The sequence below is a fragment of the Plectropomus leopardus genome, chromosome 8 (assembly GCF_008729295.1).
Source record: "Plectropomus leopardus isolate mb chromosome 8, YSFRI_Pleo_2.0, whole genome shotgun sequence".
Taxonomy (NCBI): Eukaryota; Metazoa; Chordata; class Actinopteri; order Perciformes; family Serranidae; genus Plectropomus; species Plectropomus leopardus.
In genome coordinates, this window is record NC_056470.1 from 14,965,722 (window position 1) to 14,990,738 (window position 25,017).

The window sequence follows — 25,017 nt, forward strand, 5'->3', positions numbered from 1 at the left end:
ACAGACATAAATTTCAAGATATTCCATCAATAAAGTGTATTTAGCAGGTGATATTAATGATCATACCGAGGTTCTCTCTCAGCAGCCATGTCAGAACAGAGTCTCTGTACGGGATGAAGTCAGTCTTCTTCTTTTTCTTGCTCTGCGGTAAACAAACATTATGTTAACACTTACGGAACACTTTCTGTTTTAAAGCTGCAAATTAGAGATGGCGGTCGAGCAATATTATGATGTACCATGACAAACAGCTCATATTTAATGGACAAGTGGTGGGATAAAACCAGTCGAGGCCTGATTTGTTTACCGTTTGCTATGGTGCAAGGATTGTGGATTTTTAATGCGCATGGTGCCTAAAAGCACAGCACTTAATTAAAATAAAATGTTGATGGAAGAACACTATGCAGCAACTCTAGCATTGCACATGGCAAAAGGCTGTCAAATTGGACTCATGGGAGGAATCAGACGTTAGTGGTTGAGCTGTCAGAGGGTTTACCTTGCTGGTACAGTTATCCTGTGTGAGCAAGCATTACAAGGACAAGAGAAGAGAAAACAGAAGGGCAGACATTACAGCATGCCAGGATACAAACATTAATTCCTTGAGAAGACAGGGTCAAGCTGTCGAGGGTGAGAGGAAAGGAGGAGGAGAGAAGAAGACAGAAATAAGCACAAACAGACATAAAACACTCACCACTTCAGCCAAGGCAGAGATAACTTTTCCTAATGTGGTGAGAGATTTGTTGATGTTTGCTCCCTCCTGCAACCATAGATGAACAAAAAAAACAGTAAGAACCATAACAGTAATACTAGTTGACTATTTGCTAATATTGGTGCTTGGTGTCTGTGATAAAGAGAGTCTTACCTTTAGCCTGGTACCTTTAGCTCCAGTGGAATCTGCTCGTTCACTTCCTGCCAAGTCTACCAGACTAATTTTACTGACCTGAAGAGGGAGTAAATTTTAGATGCATCAAGCTTATGAATGATTTAAATCAGAGCGATAAAAACCTGAGAGAAGATGAGAACGTTACTGGAATAATAACAGCACTGTCTACCAAATAAAAAGTTCATAATGTTTTCAAAAATATTTCAAACATTTTTGCAAAACATTCTAAACATTTGGATACAACTGTCAAGTGAGATGCAGCTAAGCAGTAAAATCTGATAGAGTGGCTGAACACAATGGACATTGTGTTTACGACGACACAGTGGTCTTTGTCTCTGCAGCATTGAGAGGAAATGTTAAAAGTCAAATCTAAAATGGCGATCACCGCTGACTAAGAGGACCACAGGAGACATTTTAGCCAAAGTCAAAAGAGCAAACTAAATAAATGGGCTGTAAGTAAAAATCAGCATGAAGAAAATTACTCCCAAAAGCATAGCATCAGAGTCAGTTTTAAGTTGAAAAAAAAAAAGATTAAGTGAGAATAGATAACAGATCTAATTTAAGAATCAGACGAAGGCTGTCTTTCTAGTCTCCTCTGACCTTTTCTGTGGAGAGATCTGTTTCACTGTCATGTTTCTTCTGTGTGAAGACGATGGTGAAAACAGCATGGGACCTGCTGCTGGTCTCATTCATGTTGGTGGCAGCGACAGTTCTGCAGGTGAGCACAAACGGCATAAGTTAGGGTTTTTTTTTTAAAAAAAAAAGCATGCAACACATTTTTTCTGAGCACTTTAATCACTTTTAAATAATTCATGGTCTTAGCTATTACTGGAGCTAACATCACTGGGTTTTACGCCCATTAGAGTGAATTGAGTCTACAGGATTACTTTGTATGGCGGAGGTGGATAATACTGTGAGGACACCTAACACAAATACACAAGACACAGTCAGAGGGACAGTAACAGGGGAGATACAGGCTTTTCATGCCATGTTCCAGAAATAAGCCTTCTGAGTCAGCACAGAAAGATTAAGGCAGGGTTCACTCCTCCCTACGGGAGCTCCGTGAAAAACACTCGCACACACACACACACACACACACGGAAAAAACAACACACATATCACATGCATTAATTTCAATGAGCAACACTCACTATCTGCAATTTAAATAAGGTTCTGTCAATGGAGAATATTAGCTGTTTCTTCAACAGCTAACTTCATCTTGCTGGAAATTTTCATCCTTCATAAACTCATTATTCTGAGGATGTCGGTTATCACATCATCACAGCTATCATCACCAATATAACTCCCCTGCTTCCCCTGACCTCAGCATGATCCCAGGGCTTGACTCACCTGGCCTTGTTGCCTGCATCCATTAGGTCAGCGATGTCTGTGTAGGAGGTGACAGCCAGCTTGGACAAGTCCTCCACGTAAGGACCCAGTAGCGGGTGCTCTCGCACTCGTAAATTCCCTTTGTTCTTAGGGTTTAGCAAATCTCGCACTCGCTCACAGTAGATCTCCATGTAACTGACCTAGAATTAGAAGCAAAAGTAACAGATTGTCAGTTCTGGAGCCACATTGCAACATCACAAAGCAGTAACAAGAAGCTGAATGTAGAACTATTATAGTTCAGGTCTAAATAATGTTGGTATATCACCATATATTTTTTGCATCTGTAGTTGCTGATCCATTACAGAATCATTTGCTGTTCTGAGACTTCTAGTGTTTCTCTGCTTGAAGACTGACTGCTGAGGAAACTGAAGGTTTAGCCAATATGTGATTGATGACTGACTATTACCAGATATACAGTTAGGAGAAGGCGAGAAATGGTTCATTAGAGACAAGCCAACAAAAGAGCCAGCGGCAGGGGCTGAGAACAGGGATTACACACTGCAAAGCAGTCTGACACTCACCTCTACTGAGTAGGAGAGCTCATCTTTGTTGCTGTCCTCATTGATTTTCTCAAATAGATCTTCACAGAGCTGAGAGGCAGAGAAAGAAGATGTTTAGGACAAATTAACAGCATGTGGGGAGGCGAGAGGGAGGATGAATAGGAAGAGAGATCAATGGAACAACAATATTCTAAAAACTTATTTTACATATAAATCATTAAAGCATTTTTTTAAGCAATAAAATGTCACACCCATAGAATTACAAAGATCCGACCATTAAATCTAGAGCACCCATGGATGAGACTAAACAATTAAAATCATTACTGAGTAAAATATAGTCTGAATGCAAGAATTAATCCAAAGCTGGAAAAAAACATCTGACAAGACAGATTTTGCCAGCAGATTGTAGAGAAGAACTACCGTTTTCTGAGAGTTTCGCATCATGTAGGCCATACTCTTCTTATTAATGCCATTAGAGTGGCTATCAGACAATAAACTAAGCAAACATTAGAGGCGGGTCTGACTATGTCAAATGACAATATGGGTTAAGTTGGCAAACATTTGTAGAAAACAGAACATTCTCATTACAGGAAATGTAGAAGGTAGATTTATTTGTCTTCTTAAACGCAGCTGAAGAGAAATGTAAAGGTAAAGATTCAGTCTCAGCATTTCAGAGCTGGAACAAATTGGGTAAGAAGTTTGATGGGAGGGAATGATTAAAGAACTGATAAAAACTGCTCTTGTATTACAGAAAGTGACCAAGACTGTGACTCAGGTGGTGTTTTGATCATTCAGTGAGACATAACCAATACAGTTGGTAAAGCCTCAAAATCTCTTCTATGCACTTTTGTAAAATAAGTGGGATGTAATGTAGAACAAACCATGGGAATTATTCCTTCCTGCCCCTCCTCTTGCTTGCCCATCATGGTGTAGGATTTGCCAGCTCCAGTCTGGCCGTAAGCAAAGATGCAAACGTTGTAGCCCTCAAAAGCATGTGCCAGCATTTCCTTGCCAATGTCATTGTAGACAAGGTTCTGTGATGCAAAGCTGGGGTCTTCCGGCTGTGGCAAAGACAGAGAGAGGAATTAAAATGTATAGAATTTCAATAAACTTGTGGAATTGGTATCAAACTGACAACATATGTATAATTATATCTAAATTTCCCTTCTTATTGGTCATTACACTGGACTGTGAAAAAGAGCGCTCACCGTAGTGTGTGACCAGTAGGAGTAATCAAAACTGAAGGTCTTTGCTGGTTCCTTTGGGGCTTTGGGGTTGAGAATAGCTGTGGGGGGAAAAAGAAAAGTAGTAATGTGGTTGATAAATAACATCTGGCTTGAATGTGATTATGAGGCAAAACTACTCCCACGCTCAGTTTCATCATAACTTCTACCTTCAGTGACTTCATTAATGATACATTATCTTTTTTTCTAGTTCTAGTTTAAAGCATCAAATCAAATATGTTTTAGTTTATTCCTTTTCTTTTTAGTTTGTTTTGCTGTTCTGGCACATTCTCTTTCTTTTGCATGCCAATTGGGAGGGTTGTTTCTTAATAATATCTAATCAAACTCCCATCCGTCATTCAAAGAGATTATTCATGTATTTCTACTGATCCTTCTTAAAAAAAAACACACACACAAAAAGTTACATTTCAGTTTAAAAAAACAAACCTCTCTTAATGCACTGTCTCAGTGGACCCCGATTAACACACTGTTTATTTTTATCCTGGTTAGCAAGTTGTGTGCCTGCAAAGATCCCATTCTTCAATCAGAGCACTAACGGTGATATATTTGGAACTGAAAGTCACATGAACCAGTGACAGATTATGAGCCACGGGCTTTTTGGAGAACTGCAACTGCTGTGTCAACTTTTACCAAGTACAGCATCTTTAATCAGGGTCTTAACTGATAACACAGCTACAGAAACAACCAATACAGGATTTCAATAATAACACATGTAGCCTGTTCTCATTATACCTCCTTCACCTGTTTTATCGGCAAAAGGCATAATGACACAATGTTTCGGCACTATCAGCCATTCCCCATGGTCACACTGACATTTCTTAATGAACAAGAATCTGCAGCCATGCCTGGCATGTCATCCCTCTCAAGCATGCTTGCTGGTACCCCTGGGACTTGTGTTTAAGCTTTCCACACGCTGCACTGGATATGTGATGGAAACAGAGGAGGAGACTAAGAAATTACTGTAGGGTATTTGTAGATATCCGTTCCTCAAATCCCCCTCTTAAACAAAATGCACTTTTATTGGCTAAAGCTGCTTTGCGTCAGCGTAGAGAATTCGCTCAGTCTAAGCAGACGAACACATACGTCTAACATCAGTAGAGGGGAGAGGAGGGAGCGACAAAGAGGCTAGTGAAAAAAAAAGGTTTGATGGGCTAATGGGTGTGCTCAAGGACCTAGCAACAGTCCAAACAGAGCAACAATAGAAACCAAAGGCAGGGTGAAAGGAAAAACTGTAAATATGCATCTTAGTAAGAATTACAGAAACCATGTATTTAATGCACTTTCACTATTTCCAATCAAATCAGTGTAGGCCACAAAGCAGTAATTAGCTTTGTTTAATGCAAATTGTGTTCTTTGCTAATGGGCGAATTAAAGCCAGGTCTGGTCCTCGACATGAGGTTGCTTGTGAGGCTTTTGCATCAAGATGTCCCAGGCAGAGTGCCTTGTGTGTTCAGAGGATTTCAGCGCACTTATCAATAATGCAGGAGATGTGGAGAGACAGGGATTGCATATCACCCTCCACAGGTCACATGCTGACAGAAAAGCACAGCGTGTCCTCAGAAACCAGAACACTAACTGCTTCATGCTAAATATGTGATGATTATAGCAGCTGCCATTGCACTGAAATTCAGCTACAGTCTAGCACAGGTAAAAAGAATGCATTTGTCTGTACCGCCCTGCAATCAGGTTAAGGTGCACAGGCGGAGCAGCAGCTTCCATATTGGGCACTGGAAGAAGATACAGCAAGACAGGTGGCTAAATTAAGCCCAATATCACCTTTGACCTGCCTCCAAAGGGAAATTGGAGCCTGGGTATGATGAAACGAAGGGGGATTTACATTACCAGTGCCCCTATCCCCCTTTCCTGGAACAATCTACAGTGGCTATTAATGAAGAGACAGTCTTATTCAGTCATTCAGTGTCAGCCAAATTCAGTGTTAACAGGGCAACTTAGAAATAAAAACAGAAAGATGATGAGACAGTGCCAGGCATGTGATTTAGACAGTGGGATGCCCATGACAGGCCAGCAGAGTGACAAACTGGCCTAACTGGGAATCACAGCTGTGCTCTCAGAAGACAATAAAATATGTAAGCTTTCTAATCTCCCACATAATCAGCTTCCCTGGTTCTTACATGGGCACTCATCAGAGACAAAGGTGGATGTCGTGGTGTAAAAATGCACCTAAGCACAGCAGCAAAGCTACATGGTAGCAGTTAGTGGAAGACAGCTTAACTCCTAAAGGTGAATCATGCTCACGACGTGGAATGAACGTGTCATTCGATTGCCCACTCTTTTGCTCTCAGAACAGACAGCTGCTTCACCGATGTGGTCCCATCAGTGCGTCATGAGAGTGGGACTCTCATGTAAGAGTCTATAAATGTGTACTGAAGACAAGGGATGTGGCTGGCAGTGGTCACGTGTGTGCAGTTCAATTTTTTTATCACTTCTAATTGAGAAGAGTACATTGCCTCTCAAGGTATATCCAACTATTATGTTATCACACATAGCCGTGGTACTACAGTACACCAGGGTATTTAGAAATCCCAATTTTATGTTTTTCAACACTGCCATAAATACAGGCGGCCCTCTTTCTATTAGACTGATTTTATGTAGTGCACAGCACCAGGACACTTAGTGGTTGAGGGATATATCACAGGACTGAATACAGCCAGCGGGCCGCTACGGCAGAGGGACACCACAGGGCATGTTTTTTTTTTGTTTTGTTTTGGGTTTTTTTTTACATACTACTCCGTGAACTAGGAATTTATTTTGACCAAACTTGAGTTGGTGATTGTTGGAACAGTGGACTTACAGACTAGATTACTTGCAAAAGTAACCATGACAGTTTGGATGATTTTTTATTTTGTTTTTGTCAAGTTTGAACGAAGTGTGTTTTATGATGAGTTAATGAGGCAATTAAGCCTCGTCAGTCTTCCATGATGGAAAGAAAGCTGAATTCAAAGGTGTACAATTGTTTTTCTCTGTTTAATAAGGAAAATAAGTGTGGGTTTATTACTTTTCCTTACATTTGGCATTTTGTCGGTTTCTATTGTGTATTTATTAGTCTAAAAATCTGAAAGTAAGTAGAACACTTACACTGTCATATATCGTATACCCCAGTGAAATTCCAGGAAGGTGTGAAAAGGTATGAAATATTACATACTGCCAAAGCCTAATTACACATCTGTCGAACTGTTGCATCTAAGCACTGAAGACTGAGGCAGAATAGGGTGAATTTTTTCCCTGCCGTTTCAGATTGAATAAATATGACAGGAGTGCCCCATATCTTCCAGCATGACTCACCTACTTTGTCTCAACTGTATATCAGTCACTCGCTTCAATTTTTACACTGACATCTGTACATCCCACTTGCAAGCAGCATCCATGTAAGCACTGAAGATAGCAATAGTCACAAATTAAGATGTCAATAAGGGATTCCTCTGCTTTCCATTTATAGTAAATATTCCCAACAGAGTCACTTCCTGGGCTTAAAATGGCAGATGCATTCTGCTGCTTAAAAAACGTCATCACTCTGTCTTTCTCAACCATGGCAACAGGTATAGGACCAGATTCTGGTTGCCATAACAACCTCAACTTGGCACAGAAGGGGAGGATGCGGCACATTGCGTTCTGTTTTCTCCCTCCTCAAGCATCCCTTATTACTGTTCTGGAGAAACTATATAAAAACTAAAATTTTCAAATTATTTATTAAATATTGATTTCAGGATTCTTAAAAAAAAACAAACAAAAAAAACAGACGTGCAAATTGCATAGTGTGAAAAGCTTTAGGATTTGTAACTAAGACATTAAGCTGCTTATCATAAGCATAAGCAACAGCAGAAACAACTTTTATGACACAAACACCTTTAGAATACAATTAGTAACAGGAATATGGTAATAAAGTACAAAAGACAAACGTTTCACAGAATAATTTAAACACCCAAGGCACTACCCTTGGTGACACAGACAGTACACATTACATACACACTAAGCTTAAGGTCCACATAAGGAAATTATCAGTAAGTAAAAGATAGAAGACTGTTTTTTTATCATTACTGTGTCAACATCAGGCTACCAAACAACACTAAACTTCCATTACATAAATGGGTGACGTGCAAATCTGTGTGGGAGACTATGTAGTAGTACACGATTCTTTCAAGACATTCAGCCAACAACCCCATGTGCAGGGAACAGACACAAGCTACCAGGTGGTATACAAGTTCAAATGTTTATTTGTCCAAAATGCCACAGCTCTGCATTTTCAGCTCCTGTTCTGCAGCGTACAGGACTGATATGATGCTGGCACTCCACAGGAGCTTTCCATTTCATGGAAGCCTGGATACCCGTTAACTAACCACATCCTGCTATCTAAAGAACATCACTCAGCTGGTTGTAGCCGGCAGACATTTTGTGCTCCAGTGTTCAACATGGGGCCTATAATCCGGCCAGGAAAGCAAAGTTACCCCTCCGTAATTAGGTTGTTAGGAGGTCTCTGAGCACCAGATGGGGACTAAAAGCTAGACCCATTCACCTGAGACTAGCAGACAAGCAGGGTCTAAAATGGCTGTGCGTATCTGTCTCTCCCTTCCAGTAACCCTCTAAGGATCTGTTAGCTGTTAGTTGGAGCTGATCGATGCCCATCTGCAGTCACAGGAAGGGGCATTAAATAAATGCATATGTAAAATATGAAGGAAAACAAATGGGTGAGTTGCTGACACAACCCAGGCATTTAGAGAAATAGTATCTGTGCAGAATAGTAATTACCATGTGTGCTTCTTTCAGCAAGACTGAGGAATTTTAATAGCATCCCTGGGGTCTGTGTGCATATGGGCAGCAGTGTGATGTAACGGTTCACTTCTGAGGAACATTATTTAATTCATTTAATTCACAACACTACTACAGACTACAGACTGTAATTTTCTACCAAATAAAATTGTTAGTTACACCAGCAGCAACATACAACCCTAACCATGTGCACTTAACTCATTACATCTGGAATAATGGGACCATATCTTTCATGATGTTGATTATATATGATTGATTATATTTGGGGTGAAAAGCCTAAAGGCAGAAACAGAACTGCATCAAAATAAAAGCACATTAGTTCAATAATTTCATTTTGGTTGATGTAAGCAGGAAGAGTCAGGGAGTTGGCTGTGGGTTACAACATGAGCCCCCTTTTCATTAGCCTAAATTAATATATTGTGTACATTTTGGTTAATTGACACAATTAAAAGTATGCTGAATTAGCTATTAGCAGTTCCTGTTTATAATGTACCCAAGGATGATAACTGATGATGATTTGATGATGATAAAAACTAAAAAAAAAAAAACACAAAAAAAAATCACGACTCTAAGGCAAGAACACCAGAACTTTTTTTATTTCTTATCTTTTAAATGGATGTTTATTCTCATTTGGACACCCAGTTTAACACACTCATACCCTTTTCCACAATCATAGAAACCAGTTCCTTTCCAGTTTCCCACACCTAATTTTGAACCATTCAAACCATTTCGACCAGTCATAAATTTTGCTAAATTTGCTCAGAACCTGAAAAGTTGGTTCTCTGCTGGAACCAAAAAGTAGCAGATTTTCCTTGACATCAAGTGCAAACCGTGATGACATTATTCATATTCTACAGATTGCAAAGACAGGATGAAAAAGGAACAATGGTGGGGAACTCAGATGAGAAATAGAAACAAAAGTAGTGTGTAGAAGTAGTGTAGTGGTCTCTTTAATCGTTGGTCCATGCTTGGTTTGGGGTAATAACAGAACAAAAGTTTCAACAATTTGGACACTACTGTTTAATTCCATCATGCATCTTGCAACACTTAACGTTGATGAAACATCCTTCATTACAATGGTTTAGTGCAAAACTGGTGAGAATGCAGAGTGGTTCACTACATAGGACCAAGGTTCACAGGTTGGTTAATTTTTTTCTGCCAAAGGTTTGATAAAACCAACAACAGACAGCACATTTAGTTTTTGTATGGGAAAGCATCACTGGTAGTGATCATAGTTGCTCATGAAAAGTACATCAAACGTGTTTCATATACTGTGTGTTTAATGGGAAATATAAACAGTGTATAGGACTGTTCATACATTATGTTGGTGAACAGCCTAACCTTTGGTGCGCTCTGTGCCATCAACACATCAAGCGAAATCCATACCATTATAGATCGCAACATTACAAATGCATACCTGTGTCACAGTTTGTGCATGAGTGGTGAAGCAAAGCAGCTGCTGACATGAGCAGATGGTTTGAGCAGTGCCACAGTAATGCGAATACTGTTGTTCAGTGTTAAAAAGGGAGCATTTAGACTGGATGGGGCACATTCTGACGTGGCCACAGAAATGCTCCGTGTGTTGTATCCAGTGTCTTTGGAAGAGAGTGTGTGATGACCCGGTTGCCACGGCTGCAGCACAGGTGACAGAGTTGTCACTGGATGCAGCTCAGAATCGAGGGCTAAAAGTAGTGTCTGAGCACTGCCGTGCTCATTTGACAAACAGCTGAGCTTGTCACAGCCACAACAGAGGACGTACAACATCTCCAAAACAGAAACAAACATGTGGTATCTTGATTCCCCCTTTGGACGCAGTGCACTTTCACGTCTGGTCAGGGAGATGCCATGTGGCCTTTAATTAAAAAGTATCCACACAGCAATTCAATACTCATCTGCTGAGTACTCCTGCCAAAAAAACCCTGGAACTTTCTGGGCAGGCAGACGAATGTGTCTAGCCAGGAGACACCAGAATCCACATCACCGTCATCGACTCAGACAAACAAACTACAACAAACTCTCTATTAATGAGAGCAGCCATTGTCATTTCATTAGAGAAGCCACTACATCAAACTAATAAGTGTAAAAGTAAAGGAAGGCACTGAGGTCCTACTAACAAATCCTTTGTTTCTACTCAGAAGGCTGATCACGTCATTTTTCTCTTCCTACTCGGGGAGAGGAGAGGGGAAAAAAAGCACAGGAAGACACCAGAACAATGCACTGAATGCAGGGTATTGCAACTGACAACAGAGCCTGCAAAACACATTAGGTAATCTGTTATGACAAGGCTTTATGTGCCCAGTCCCCTCTATCACAATGACCCTTTTCACACGCCTTACCCGCCCTCCTCTTTAGAAAAAGTGATCACCACATTTTTAAAAAATAAATAAATAAATTCAATATTTCGAGTTAAATGTAAAGTGCAGGTTAAAAGCAACTGGACTGAAATGAAAAATATCATAGAGATATTTGAAATGAATTCAGAAACTGTGTTTACATCTATCCGAGAAACAAGGGTGTTTGAAAAAATCTGATTTGGGCAGGAAGTCAGGAGTATGTGTTTACACTACAATAAATAAGTCCACTTTTACACGCAGCTGGTCGGCAACTTTCTTTTTTTTTTCCTGAGCATGCCAGGAGTGACAGTGTACTGAAAAGACACACACTTTTGTGGGAGAGCACATATATTTGGTTACAGGATTTCTCTCCATTTCTTCGTCATATGAAGAAATCTGTGTTTCTTGCTAAAATGCAGGAAATCAGAAGTCATTAGAAATGTGAAATTAATGGTGCATGTAAACAAATTTATGAGCTTCTTCTCATAACATGTCAAAATATACAAATAAAAAAAAACTAATACATTGAAATGGCTTTCAGAGGGGTTGCCTGCCTAGCTCGAAAGCAATAGGAAAGGGCCGGTCCTGGCCTATGTGCCAGCTGTTCCAGCTCTGACTACTGTCTATTTATACAGCAGCAGATGGCAGCTAGTGCTTTGCATGCCGACAGACTGTCAGTGACAGGAAGGAATGGACAGATTTCAGCTGCCCAACCTTTCTGCCAAACTCATAGCCAAACCATACATTGCTCCCGGCCTGCAGACACTGATAGCCAGCGAGGCCTGCGAGTGCCTTTTGATATTAGCAGGCTCACGCAGACTCACTGAGTCCAGGATAACAGAGACTAAAGAGAAGCTTCTAGAAGCCACCAGACAGAGAAAACATGCTAAGCCAGCAGGACTCCATTCAGAAGCTAAACAAACACAGAACTACAACAAAGAGAGCGGGATATCAGGCAGCCTCTCAGGTGATGACATTGGGGGTTAAACCCACAAGGCACACAGGACTGGCATGAAATCAGAAATGAGATAACAATGCATATCAAAATCACATACCAATGGCTGTCGGCCTAATGCCTAATGTGTCGAAACAAAGTCTGGACACATCCACCAGCTTGTATAATGAGCTAACTTATTGTTTGCACCTCTATGTTAACATTAACCGGATCCTTAGTCAGGGTTTTCAGCTGCTTTCACAGCTAAAAGAGGCAGTGCTTCTCATGGATCACATCCAAGGAGGATATTCTCCTCTTTGCAGGTGCTGCCTCGAAAAGGTCAGAGGTCTTTCCAAACACATCCTGTGTCATGGAAAGCTATAGTAGTAATACCTCTACAGCTTTAGACCTGTCTGGTATTTTCCAGTTTAAAAATAGCACTTAATTTATTGACAGTTTTAACTTGCCTGCGTCAACCTTATCACAATTTTACTTTAAGGAAGTAGTTCTGTGTGTGCTGCATTAACAAACTAAAGCTAAAACAGATTCAACATTAAGCATTCCCTTCACAGTTTATATCTATATTATAAATGTGGAACACATTTTCCGTCTAAGCTCAACTTTGGTTATCAACATTACAGATAATAGTAATAATGAATTATTAGAGCGCACATAATTAAGATGGCACAAAATATTAGCCTACAATAGGAACATTAATGAAACTTCTCTGCAATAAGAAAGATGCTGATTCCAACAATCTGACTTTAAAATAAGTGTATTTTCCCAGAAAGCTTTTCAAATATTAACCATTGCCGACTGGACTGTTATTATCATCATATTAATATATAAAATATAATATATTATAATATAAAACACTGGATTTGCATTATAATGTAATCTATCCATTCAAAACAGCTGTACATTTGTTTAAAATCCCAACTCATGATTAAACAGTTTCAAAACAACATACAGCTCATCATATGATCCAGGCATTGCGTAGACAACAGTGTAGGCCAGGCTGTGCAGACAAGGGAAATACAGAGCCCCTTACATTCACTGCACACAACAGGCACCCATTTTACAAAGCAGTGACCTGGATTTCCTCAACTAGCCTCCACTCAAAGACTGAAGTCTCTCTTTAAATGCTCTCTGGCTTTATATAAGCACCATGACATCATGAACACAACTCTGGCACATGGATCTCTGAAAAACTCACATCTTTTTAGTCAAGGCCAATATCTACATAAAAAAAATCAAAAAGCTTAAAAAAGAAGCTGCACCGCATGTTTGACATGTTCTGTGAAGCCAGAAAACATTAATAAGGATAAGCACTGAGTGACACCTCAAGCTAATGTCACGACTGACACTTTTTATCTAGTATTTTCTCTGTGGAGAGCGGAAATGACGCATGAAACTGTGTATCCGTGTGTGTATGCATTTATGTGTATGTGTGTATACTACCAATCTCAGTTAGCCTCATTGTATTCAAACAGCAGCATGAGACAGATACATTTTGAAGCAGCAAAAGATTCCAGTAGCCAACCAGATCAAAGGGCCGACTCTTATTAATTAAGCCTTCAAAATTAATATACTGCCAACCCTCACGACTTTTTACTCATGAATAATACAAAGTGAACATCATGCCCACCACCAAGCTACCCGTGCCTGGACTGCAAAGCTCTCCAGTTTGCCTCTGAATTCAGCCTTTAGACTGTGGGAGGAAACCAAACAATACAGTCTGGAAAGAGAGCTGTGTCGACGAGGGCACAAAAACTAAAAAACACATTCACTCTCTTGAATGTGGGAAAGTGCACCCATTTCCCCCAACTTAGGCAATGAACCAAAGAGTAGGTAAGAGGAGCAAGCCAGGAGTACCATAACTTAAAAAAACAAAACACAACATCCCCTGAATGCATCACCAAGTCAGGGATGAACAGTGTCAAACTCAGCTGAGTGGTTGTGTAGGATCATCCTCTGAAAAAGACGGCTACCATACCTACCATGTGCCTGGTGCAGATAAATATCTTTAAACAAGAAACTTTTTATGATGTTTTAACAGAATTTATAACATTTGTATCCACTAATGCATACAGCAATGTTTTAACGTTACAGCAACATTAAAAGTTATTATTAATATGATTGTTTTGACCATGGATAACATCCCACTGTGACTGAATTCCCAACATTATGTTACCTTCAGCAGCTGTTACGCGTACTCATCTATGCCAACGGTATATTAGCAAGTTACCGTGACTGACTAGCCAGCTATTTCATAAAACATGACATAACGTGACTAAAAGTAACGTGAATAAAACTTTTATACATTAACACATCTGTAAAGATGATTTCTGCCTTGGTCACATCAGACAGCCTTTATTGCTACTTCTTGTAGTCATCACAGTCTGTCTTTTATTTTTGTTTTGTTTAAAAAAAAACATCAGAAATGATAAACTGTGAGTGTTAAACTCTTACAGAAAGTGCTGACCACAACTGAGATTTGTTTAGTCTATTTATTCTTTTTCCATTGTAACTGCAACATTTACAAAATGTTTGAAACCATCTTTACAGAGTTTGACATTTTGCTGACCAGACTTAACATGTCTTCATCTGTTTATTATTTTATTTATTAACATTACTTTAATTACAATTGTTTTGAGTCTACCTAGGATTTGAGAGATGTTCTGCTGTCTGGCAAATGTTGGTCATGTTCTGACTATAAATAACAGTTTAAACCACACTTAATCAACTTGCCTAGGAGCAAAAATCACCCTTTAAACTTAAAAAAAGAAAAAGATTTGACTTTTCTCGTAGGTAATTATCGATATCGATCAATGTGAAAATTTTATATAATGGTAACATTTTTAGCCATATCGCCCAGCCCTAACCTATGATCATACAGCAAAATTGGTGCATGGGCACACAAACCTTCCTAATCCCCCCTTCTCCGTGCACAAAAATCAGCTGGTGACCCTTTTGTTATACAGAAAATCTCTATAACCCTTCAACTGATTGGGTGCTGCTGTAAAACTGGGACACATTTCAGAACTTGGCTGAACTGTATTTCACCAGACTAATTCAGCATTGCGTTTGTTCCACCTTGCCATGTGAGGGCGGGCAGGCGGGGGGTTGGCCTTTTATCACTGGTAGTAATACAAATATTAATGGATTTGTGTGGTCTGGATGCCAGAAGCCAATCGAAGCAGAAGCCCCCTAGGAACACCACCCTATGAGCATCGATATGTTGTTCATCTTGTTTTTCTGAGGGGTTCTATGCTGCAAAAATATCATCAAAATAAACATATTTAATTTAATTTTGAGTCATGCATTATTCTGAAAACAAGCAGTTAAAATCAATATTCCGCATTTCTGATGATCTGCTACTATTGAGGCTGCTTTACCTTGATGTCTTTATCAAAGACATTCGCTTCTTGTGACACTGACCTGCAGTGTAAGCACAAACTGCAGGACAATGCCAACATACTGAAGAATGCAAACATAAAAGCCTTTTCTTTAGATTCAGCTCATCTACATGAATCATATTTCTTAACCTCCACCAATATGAGCATCACCATCATCTCTCACTGGGCGACTGTATGTGGTGCTGCCTCACGCTGTAAAACACGTGAATAGGGCTCGTGCACGACTTTCACTGTCTCTGCTTCTGAGGCTGCATTTACACCGCCCCTCCCCCCCTGGAATCAGCTCCAATCCCATCCTCCCCTCTGTTATCCCACATTTTCTGCAAAAAAGGCTCCCAGTTTCCACTCAACCCCATCACAGGATGGAGAAGGGAGTAAGCTAACAACAATAAGTCAAAGAAATCCTTTGATGTGAGGTGAGTACTGAGAAACTACAGTAAAATCATCGATATAGTTAGTATACTATGTGAGATCCTTTACAAAGACACTCACTGGGCTACAGATATGACAAAAGATCACTTTATTCAACACAAGCATATAATGAGTGACAAAGTAAATCTCATGAGATTCAGTCGTTTTCTAGATATACTGCTTTTCGTCACTAACATACTTTAAGTCATCTGTAGCTGATCCTCAGGCCCTTTCATACTAACAGAAAAAATGCCAACAAATTCACCAGTTATACAGCCTCATTCCAGATGTCTTGATATCTGCCAAAACTATGTTTCTATAAATAATAATAAGGCCCTAATTTAAAGTCCCCCTCCACTCAAAAAATGTGTTTTCCTTGTGTTTATATCCCCTAAAATGTCTGACCTGGACTATATTGACTTGTAGTTGTATCTGTGCAAAGTTTGTCTAAAATCTTTTTTCTAAAATCTGAGATTCAAACTCAGAGCAGGCATACTAGATAAGTAACATAACTTTTACAAAAGCCAATCGTTGTCAAATAATATTCTAATACGAGAAACACATACTGACAGGAACAGACTTCAACACAGCCCTGGAAAAGAAAGCTGAAACCTTCGTAGCAGTACAGACTTGCCAGTACAGAGTGCAGAGTTCGCGGCTTCCTTCTTACACTTACCATTCTGAAACGTCTGCTATTCGCTGATTTTGGTGCAACTCCTCATCTGAGGTTGGGTCGACAGAGGCCAAAAAATGAATGACTGAATCTCTCCAGTGTTTCCTCTTAAGCCAAATGCTAGCCATTATGATGCACACAGAATTTTCATCGATCAACCTAGTGCAAACGGCTCTGGAGAAAGTGGAAAACAAAACTTTACGTAAGCTGCAGTGCTGGGCCGGGCGACGAATTTTACATTGAGGGAGAAAATGGATCTACCTCCAGACAGTGTTTTTTTGTTGTTGTTTTTTTACTTTATATGTGCGAAAAGCATGCTCAACAAAATATTAACATAAGACTTACATACTTAAAACATGTCTGGGGGGGCTTTAAGATAACTACATGCTAACACGTGCTAATTTGATAAAATCCATGCAGCACTAAGGCAAGGAAGCGTCAAGTCTCTTATGTTTAGATATAGACAAAAGCTAAATAACAAAAGCAATAAATTGAGTAGGTTTACGAAGAGTCAACGGAAACTGTGGAGTGAAAACCACAAGTGGCTTGGTCAGCTACAAAGCTGAAACCACAGTTTAGTCAGAGAAGGTATTTATCACTTTCCCTCTCTGAGCTCGGCCACATTAAGGACATTCCAGCATTCAGCCTATCCCTTCATATGCAATGCCACATTGTGGTTTCTCGCTCATTTCAAAACACTTATTAATGAAAAATGGTTCAGTACCAGTGGGAAAAGCCAACATGGCTCTGTGCCACATTTTAGTTTGTAATATAAAGAGTAATGATGCAATGTGATTTTACAACTCAAACACTGAAGGGCTGATTGCACTAACTAAATTTCATCGAATCAAACTTGAATGCACACTTTATGCATGTCTCATTTTCAAAAAAGAAGTTTAAAAAAAACAACTTTGATAACAGAATCTTATTATCAAAGAAAATCTGATCATTCATGTAAATGCACACCTTGATTGAGACAGTCTACATAAACATTCACCTTAACCTAACTGTTAACAACGATTCTTCTTCAATAACTGCCAAACCTCAGCGTCAAACAACAACTTGAAAACTAAAATGAGATTGCTTCCTTAAGGGAGTATCAGAGCAGAAATGAAAGGCAGAACATCACGAGCCAAAGTAAACCAGAGCACATGACATTATGAAAAAGAAAAGTAATTGAAGTGAAAAGCTTTCATTCACTCATTTATTCAAGATGTTTTTGCAACAGAAGAAAAAGGTTGCTGTTGCCTTGACTACCCAGCATAAAGGCCGACCACAGAGGATATGACAGCGATAGGTGCGTGAGATACAGTTTGTCACACTCTGACTCATAAGATTATTGTTTCTTCCTGATTGTTCTTATGAAAAACTTTCACAAAACTTTCTAATGCTCACAGTATCAATGACATTACAGATCAAATACTTTAAACTTTGTGTAAAAAAAAAAAAAAGAAAGAAATGCAAAATTGCAAGACAGCATAGGTCACTCTCTGTTGCTGTGGGGTGTAACAGCAGCTGTATAGGCAGGTGTATTGAAAAACGGCCCAGCTGCACGTCATGCAATGGCGCCTCTGGCCTGTAAGTGCTGTGACACAGCATGAGCAGATTACAGACGCAGACATCTGCCTGTCCTCCCACCTCATTAGGAGGTCAGACTGGAATGTGTAAGTAAGTAGTGCATGTGGGCAAATGTGTCCCTCCAAAACAATCCCAGCATGAGGCGATGAGGAATGTAACACCCTGAGAGTGTGAGTGTGTGTGTGTGTGTGTGTGTGTGTGTGTGTGTGTGTGTAGTTGTGTGTACACCTCCAAGGGTCACCAGGATTACAGCAGCAGGGCGTGGCGACCTGAGGCAAGCTTGTGGATTACTGGTCCTAATCAGGTCAATCAGCCCTGTCTGCACAGGGTTCAGCAGCAGGACGACATTCCCTCAACCAAACCAATGGTCCCCATCTTACTCCCCACATGACAGCTATCTCCCCTCAATGAGCATGATTCATTTGTATGATATGAGCTCATATTCATTTCTGCTGTGGTGATCGCCTCCTCTTATGTGTAACTGACACTGGAGCTGAGCTGATTCATCCCTGTAGGGTTTTTGTAAGGGCACCATCCACTTAGCTAATACTGAGAGGACACTCAGCAAAACTGTATCTGAAAGGTGAAGCTTTAATGATACGGTGACCTTCTGTCTGTTCTATCAATCTGTCAATTTATTTACTCTTAGCTTAGGGCAGGCATACTCAACGTGCTTTGCTTTGGGGCCACTGTTGCAAAATAACAGGGGGCCAAGGGCCAATCGCAGCAGCCCATACATGTTTCTTTTAGGACATTTCCAGGATTTTAGGATGTTTCTAGGATTTCCAGTGAGTTTCTAGGATTTTAGGAAATTTCTCAGATTTTAAGATTTTTTTTTTAAGATTCTAGGGTTTAAGGATATTTCTTAGATTTTAGGCCGTTTCTAGGATTTTAGGAAATTTCTCAGATTTTAAGATTTTTTTAAGATTTTAGGACTTTTCGAGGATATAAGGACATTTCTTGGATTTTAGGAGGTCTCTAGGATTTTAGGACATCAGGGGCTCTGTGGGGATCCTCCACTTGCTCTTTTTTTCATAAACAAGCACTATTTTGATGCTGTTCTGTGCACTCTGGTACTTTATGTATATTAAAAGTACAAAAAAATTTCCCACTGTGAATCACTTTATTTTTTGTGAATTATAAATTGGTTGAGGGGCCACCCAACACTGTGTTGGGGCCAGATTTGGCCCGTGGGCTGTATATTGAGTATCACTAGCTTAGGAGATAATATTGTGCTACATCAAGTTCTTGAAAATGTGCATAGGCTAGACTGCCATCTTTTGATAAGCCATTAATCTTCTATAACGTAAAAAATTGATACTATGGGAAGAAATCTATCTGAATGCCGGTTTGTTCCACTAAAGTCAATGTAATGGTCTAACATATCCGAGGATCTGCTTCTCTTGTGCACCGTGTGAGCTCTATCGACCATCTTTGGCCATACATTCATGAGTGGCTGCTCACCGGCTGAAGGGGAAAACAACACATGGGTTACATAACAAGACAGAGACCGATGTGGAGAACACATCATAGCCCCAGTGAAGCCAGGCTTTGGGTGTCCTGACGTTATTCAACATTTGGAGCACCAACACTAACCAATGCAACAGCCCATCGCGTCACCCCTTTCTAATTACATTAGCTCTGGTATGTTTAAGAGACTCTACTGAAAGAGGCCTTTGCTTGTTTCCAGCCTGCCTGCAGAGGCCTTGGACACATTTCCTGCACACTGGATAATCAATTTGCTGCCCCTCTGCCTGCACCCTATCCTTGACAACCCTCCCTGCATGGTGAAAGAGAGAGAGGGAGAAAGAGAGAGACAGCACATCCTGCCCTTGCCCCCAAGCACTCTCTTTCTCCGTGTTGTTGACACACATGCACCGACACATATGCCCTTGGATGAGTCACAACAATAAGGGGAGTGTCACGACCTCATCCACACACATCTGCCAAGCACCTACACGCTGACAAAGCAACTCCATAAAACACCCTATTTCCATGAGGCAGCTCTCACTCTCGCTTAAATGTTAACCATCACCAATGACCAGTGTTGGGGAGTAACTCATTCCATGTAACCAGTTACAGTAATTAAAATAAAAAAAGATTTAAATGTAATCATATGTAATTAAATTACAGTTACTAAACAAAATGTTGGTGATTACAAAGGGATTACATATGAAAAAAACTGTTTCAGTAAAAAGTTTGTGTTGAAAAACACAATGCTTTACATCTTTTTTGCCGTGCAGGAATGCCTTCTTTTGGCATGTTTTTGGACAATGTGGGTCAGCAACATTTATGCACTTATGTTTTTAGGTCTTTTCAGTGTTATTGCCCTGTTTAAAACATTTGTTAGACAAGTAATCCTAAAGTATTAAAATGTAATAAGTTGCATTACTTTGATAAAGTTACAAAATAGTTATATAACTTATAACATTTTTAACAGGGTAACTAGTAATCTGTAACCAATTACATTTCACAAGCAACCTTTTCAACACTGCCCATGACACCATAAAATCATAGAAATTAACAGGCATGGTATACAGCGCTAGGCTACCACTACTGCAGTGTTGACTGTGATTAAAGCAGCTTGTCATAATAAACACTGAAATTTAAAATGAAACAGAGATGTAGATTATGCTGGGAATCCATTGTTATGAATTTGATCAAAAAGCAAGTAAACTGCAAACATTTCTGTGGGGTATGACATTAAGTTGTGATGAGTCATAGTTACACTGCCTTTAAAACAGGGCAAAAATTAGAAAGTCCATCTGTTTTTTGATGATGTCTTTTCATTCTTAACAGGATTATTTAGGGAATTATGCACATCTGGTATTAATGAAAGCCAATCATATCACTGTGTGAACAAAAACACTCTCTTGTCAAAATCAAACAAACATACTTTGCACAATTTATAAAGAAATGTTAGCAAATTCGAATTTTGCCATTACGTACTTTATTTATAATAATTAAAGTAAGTGTGACCATTCATTAAAACATAGTTAAAACCTTGACCGCCTTCCGAACACACTGCTGTTGAATAGTTTAAAGTAAAAATTCAAGTTGCTTTCCTTTGGTGGACAGTGATGGACAGACAGTGTGAGGAAATCCAGTAAACCACAACAACAAAGAGGTCAGATTTCTCACTGCATGTCATATAAAGTCAACTGCATGCATGAACCTGTGTGTTTCTGAGCCACTAGGTAACCTCTCAGCATCCTAATAAGACAGCATTCTCAGCATACCATCTGCAATGAAGTCCTGATGAAGGGAGAGTATGGCCGTCTGCCAGCCTCCCTTTCTGCTCTGCAATCTGCCCATGTGATAGGAGGTAGAGTAGGCAGTACTGCAGCCTCCTCCTCTCCCTCGCTCACACACTCACTCACTAACCCCCAAAAACACTGCATATTCCACTGCAGTTCTGCTACAAACCACGAGTCACCCTCCAGCACCTCCGAGTGACATTGGCATAATGAAAACCCGAGGATATGGAGTAAAAATACTGGGGATTTGACATAAAGCTTCTCTTTGGTAGAGTGTGAGAGATAAAAGCAAGTGAGCCATAACTGGTTGGGACACTTGATCTTATGGAAGATTCATAAAGGCTTAGTCTAATGAGCCCAGTAAAACTGACAGACAAAACTTGAGGCATATACGGGAGCCTGCTGGAAGAACAGGTTTCTGCCGTCACATGCTGTCTTGTTACTGGGTCATTAAATGTTTCCGTGCTCGTGTCAGGGAGACTGTGTTCACCTGCCAGCTGAAATGGGACACACAGCACAACCATGAGTAAGGAGCCAGCTAGCACTTCACGGTACCTGATGACTCACAGTCACAAGCAAGCAGGTTGAATCAGGAGAATACAACCACATTCTCCTCTTGCCCTGCTGTTGTCTCTCCTTTCATATATCCTCATTGATTCCACAGTTACAGCACGGATGCACAGCATATCGTCACAGATTAACTGATATGTTCATGGAAAGCTAAGCAGGGATTCATACAATGTGCATAATCATAAATTATGAGCCTCAATATAAGACTAAAACTTAGGAAGTCTATTAAGTGCATCTATACAACATCCTCCTTAACCCTTTGAAACCTGGAGCAACATCACGTTCCTTGTGCGGCTTTCAGACGCCTTTCTCAAGTATGTAAACCTTCGAACCCTGACAAAATTGGTGTGATTTATTTAAAAACATGGGGACAATGCAATGAGCAATTTGGTGATAAATGTCTCACAAATTGCAAGAAATTAGTAGATTTGGGAGATTACTTTTAAAATGCTAGGAAAACAAATAAAACGAAAAAAAAACTGTGGAAAAACTATATTTATAATAATCATATTTACATATTTAAAATTATGGCACAAAATCATTATAATTTTAGGCACTTTTTTTCCAAGACATTTTTGTGGTATCTTTTTTATACCACCTTTATTGAACAAATTTTCAGATAGTTTTCTTGTACTTTTTTTGGGTCATTCTTCTTTAGTTGCTCATTGCCTTCCTCCCATGTTTCTGAAAGAAATCAAGCCAATTTGCTCAGGTATTAAAGGGTTAATCACTGATCCCGATAACATGTTGTCAAAGGTGAGACAAATCTGATAACTGCGACATGTGTGAAATCGTGATCAATTTTCTTCAAAGTCAGCAAACCTTCATAACTATAACCTCACAGCTTCATATTTCGTGTGACATTTACAGCAAAATGAAAAAGCAGCACATCTTGTTAATCATTAACTTCTTGCCATAACATTTTATACATCTCTAAAACACAACTGTTTGTGTACACTACGAGATAACATAATCATAAACTACAAAGTGACACACATATCTATTCTAAAACACCAACTGTGTGATAAAGCCTTGATGAATTGAAGGTATTAGCAGGCCAGGCTGTGTGGCGACCCCTGGGTCTCCCAGTATGAACCAACTCAGCGTTTTCTCACACAGAGACTCCTAAGGCATGCAGGCCCCTTCAGAGGAGGAGGAATTTCATTCTGTAAGCCTTTTATTCTCTTTCAGGCTGTTTGTCCCCAACCGTCCGCTATTCAGTTTGCTCATTCTACTGTTCTCTGCTAAGAGCCTTGAAGGAAGAGTGTGTGGGAGCATGTGTGGTGTACCAAACTTCCCTTAGCAGACAGCCTGCGTAGTTTCAAAACATGGTGTTTGATTTTGTGTGTGTCCTTGTGTACATGCCGGTGGGAGACTTACTTGTAGTGTTGCCTTGCATCTGAATGATACATTTTGACTCCTTGCTCATCTCCCTGGAGTTGAAGGGCCGAACTCGAACGGCGACTTTTACAGACGCCCCAGACATGTTCGCGGTTTAGGAATGCGTCCCTGTAAGATTCCTTGTATGTCCCTCCTAAAGGAAACATAGAAAAATAGATGTTTGCATCTGCTTTGTAAAAGGAAAATCTGGTGTTATATAAATGAAGCAGGACTGTGCCTGTTACATTGTTAAAAAAAAAAAAAGGATTACCTGCAAGAATGTAATCATGCAAAACCATTATCATATAATATAAATGAATCACACAAAAACACAATGACAGTCCACCCCTTCCCTTCCCAATTTCCAGTCATGACAGCATACAACAAATATGGCCGACCAAAACCACTGAGGCGCTTTAATATTTTGTAAACATTAGCCAATCACACACTTAACAATTAAAAAAAGCATGTAAGGTAATGTATGAAATCTACAAATCCGTCGCATATGCGGAAAAAAACAGAATCTGAATTTTGCATGTATTAACTGAAATGCATGAACAAAAATGTATTTTAAATAATTATAAACACAACCTTCGAACACGTTTACAGTCAATTAAAGCGAAACATTACTTGCTCCGTGACTTACGTTACATTTGCCAAATAACTCAGTTTTTTCCATGTCCTTGCAGTCAGCCATACTTGCTAAAGCATACGCCCATGAAATTCTATCTACCCTATTTAGTGTGGGCTACAGACGGGCAGTGAGCTGGGCCTGTCTGCTACATCCAACACTGTCCATCTCGTGCACACAGAAGGCTTACGTTTTCGTTTTTAAGAAATTAAATTCGCTTGATATTAAGAAGTAATCCTCCGCTGTTGTATGTTGTGGAATTGTGCCGGGAGGAGTTGCATGCTTATTTTAGCTGCACAGACTCGACACAATGTTCCCAAATGTTCCCTGTATGAAAGAGTTTCAGGAATTTAACATTAAAGTCTAAAGGGTGCTTGTTTTAAACGGTAAATGTTATATCTTTTATTGCAAGCTAGCAGTAGAAATGTGACGGCTGACTTCAGCGTATGGCACGAAACGGAACTAGCTAACCTCCGGTATATACGTCTAAAAGCTACGACTATCCGAAGCAGAAACACATTGTGTTCGTACACAAGCCATGTTAATTAATTTGTGAATTAATTTGAAATATTAAACTGTTATTGGAATCAGGAGGGTGTAACGGTCCAAATACGCTGCCAGACACTCACCCGTCTGTTAGCTAAATCGGACAACTGCTGATCAGCCACGAACTACTGCCTGAAATTAATCTGTAATAACAACCTCACGCACTACAAACATTAAATATAGAAACAAATAAATCATTTCAACGTTTTGGTTTTTTTTTTTTACTCACGTTTGAAGACTCTCACCAAGAAAACACCACAGGACAGTGGCGAGACCTAACGTTAGCTAGCGGGTGTCAGGATGTGTTGTTTTCTATCAAAATCCGAGAGCACGAAAACTGTTAAAAAGTCCACTTTGGTGAAAAACACCCATTATAGCGGTATCCTCCACCGGATGGACGAGTGATTGCGCCCGGTGACTCCTAGGCGAGTTTATTTTCCAGAAGAGACACAAGGCGGACGTCTATCTGCACACGAGCGAAGAGGAG

The 25,017-nt window shown here is 39.8% G+C and overlaps 1 protein-coding gene across 12 annotated transcripts in view; it reads right to left on the reverse strand.

Moving 5' to 3' along the window:
- kif1b (kinesin family member 1B) overlaps nucleotides 1-25,017 on the reverse strand; it is a 65,970-nt gene extending 40,953 nt beyond the window's left edge. For 8 of the 12 annotated variants that reach the window (XM_042491102.1, XM_042491100.1, XM_042491099.1 and 5 more), the window contains exons 1-11: nucleotides 24,760-25,017; nucleotides 23,354-23,507; nucleotides 3,978-4,054; nucleotides 3,651-3,830; nucleotides 2,791-2,859; nucleotides 2,231-2,409; nucleotides 1,481-1,592; nucleotides 860-937; nucleotides 689-754; nucleotides 494-511; nucleotides 67-142 (exon numbers count right to left, since the gene is read on the reverse strand). In XM_042491102.1, the coding sequence (XP_042347036.1) occupies nucleotides 67-142; nucleotides 494-511; nucleotides 689-754; nucleotides 860-937; nucleotides 1,481-1,592; nucleotides 2,231-2,409; nucleotides 2,791-2,859; nucleotides 3,651-3,830; nucleotides 3,978-4,054; nucleotides 23,354-23,459 (961 nt within the window). In that variant the 5' untranslated portion in view covers nucleotides 23,460-23,507; nucleotides 24,760-25,017. The remainder of the gene's footprint in view (nucleotides 1-66; nucleotides 143-493; nucleotides 512-688; nucleotides 755-859; nucleotides 938-1,480; nucleotides 1,593-2,230; nucleotides 2,410-2,790; nucleotides 2,860-3,650; nucleotides 3,831-3,977; nucleotides 4,055-23,353; nucleotides 23,508-24,759) is intronic. The other 4 variants (XM_042491108.1, XM_042491104.1, XM_042491107.1 and 1 more) reach the window with 1 other exon arrangement.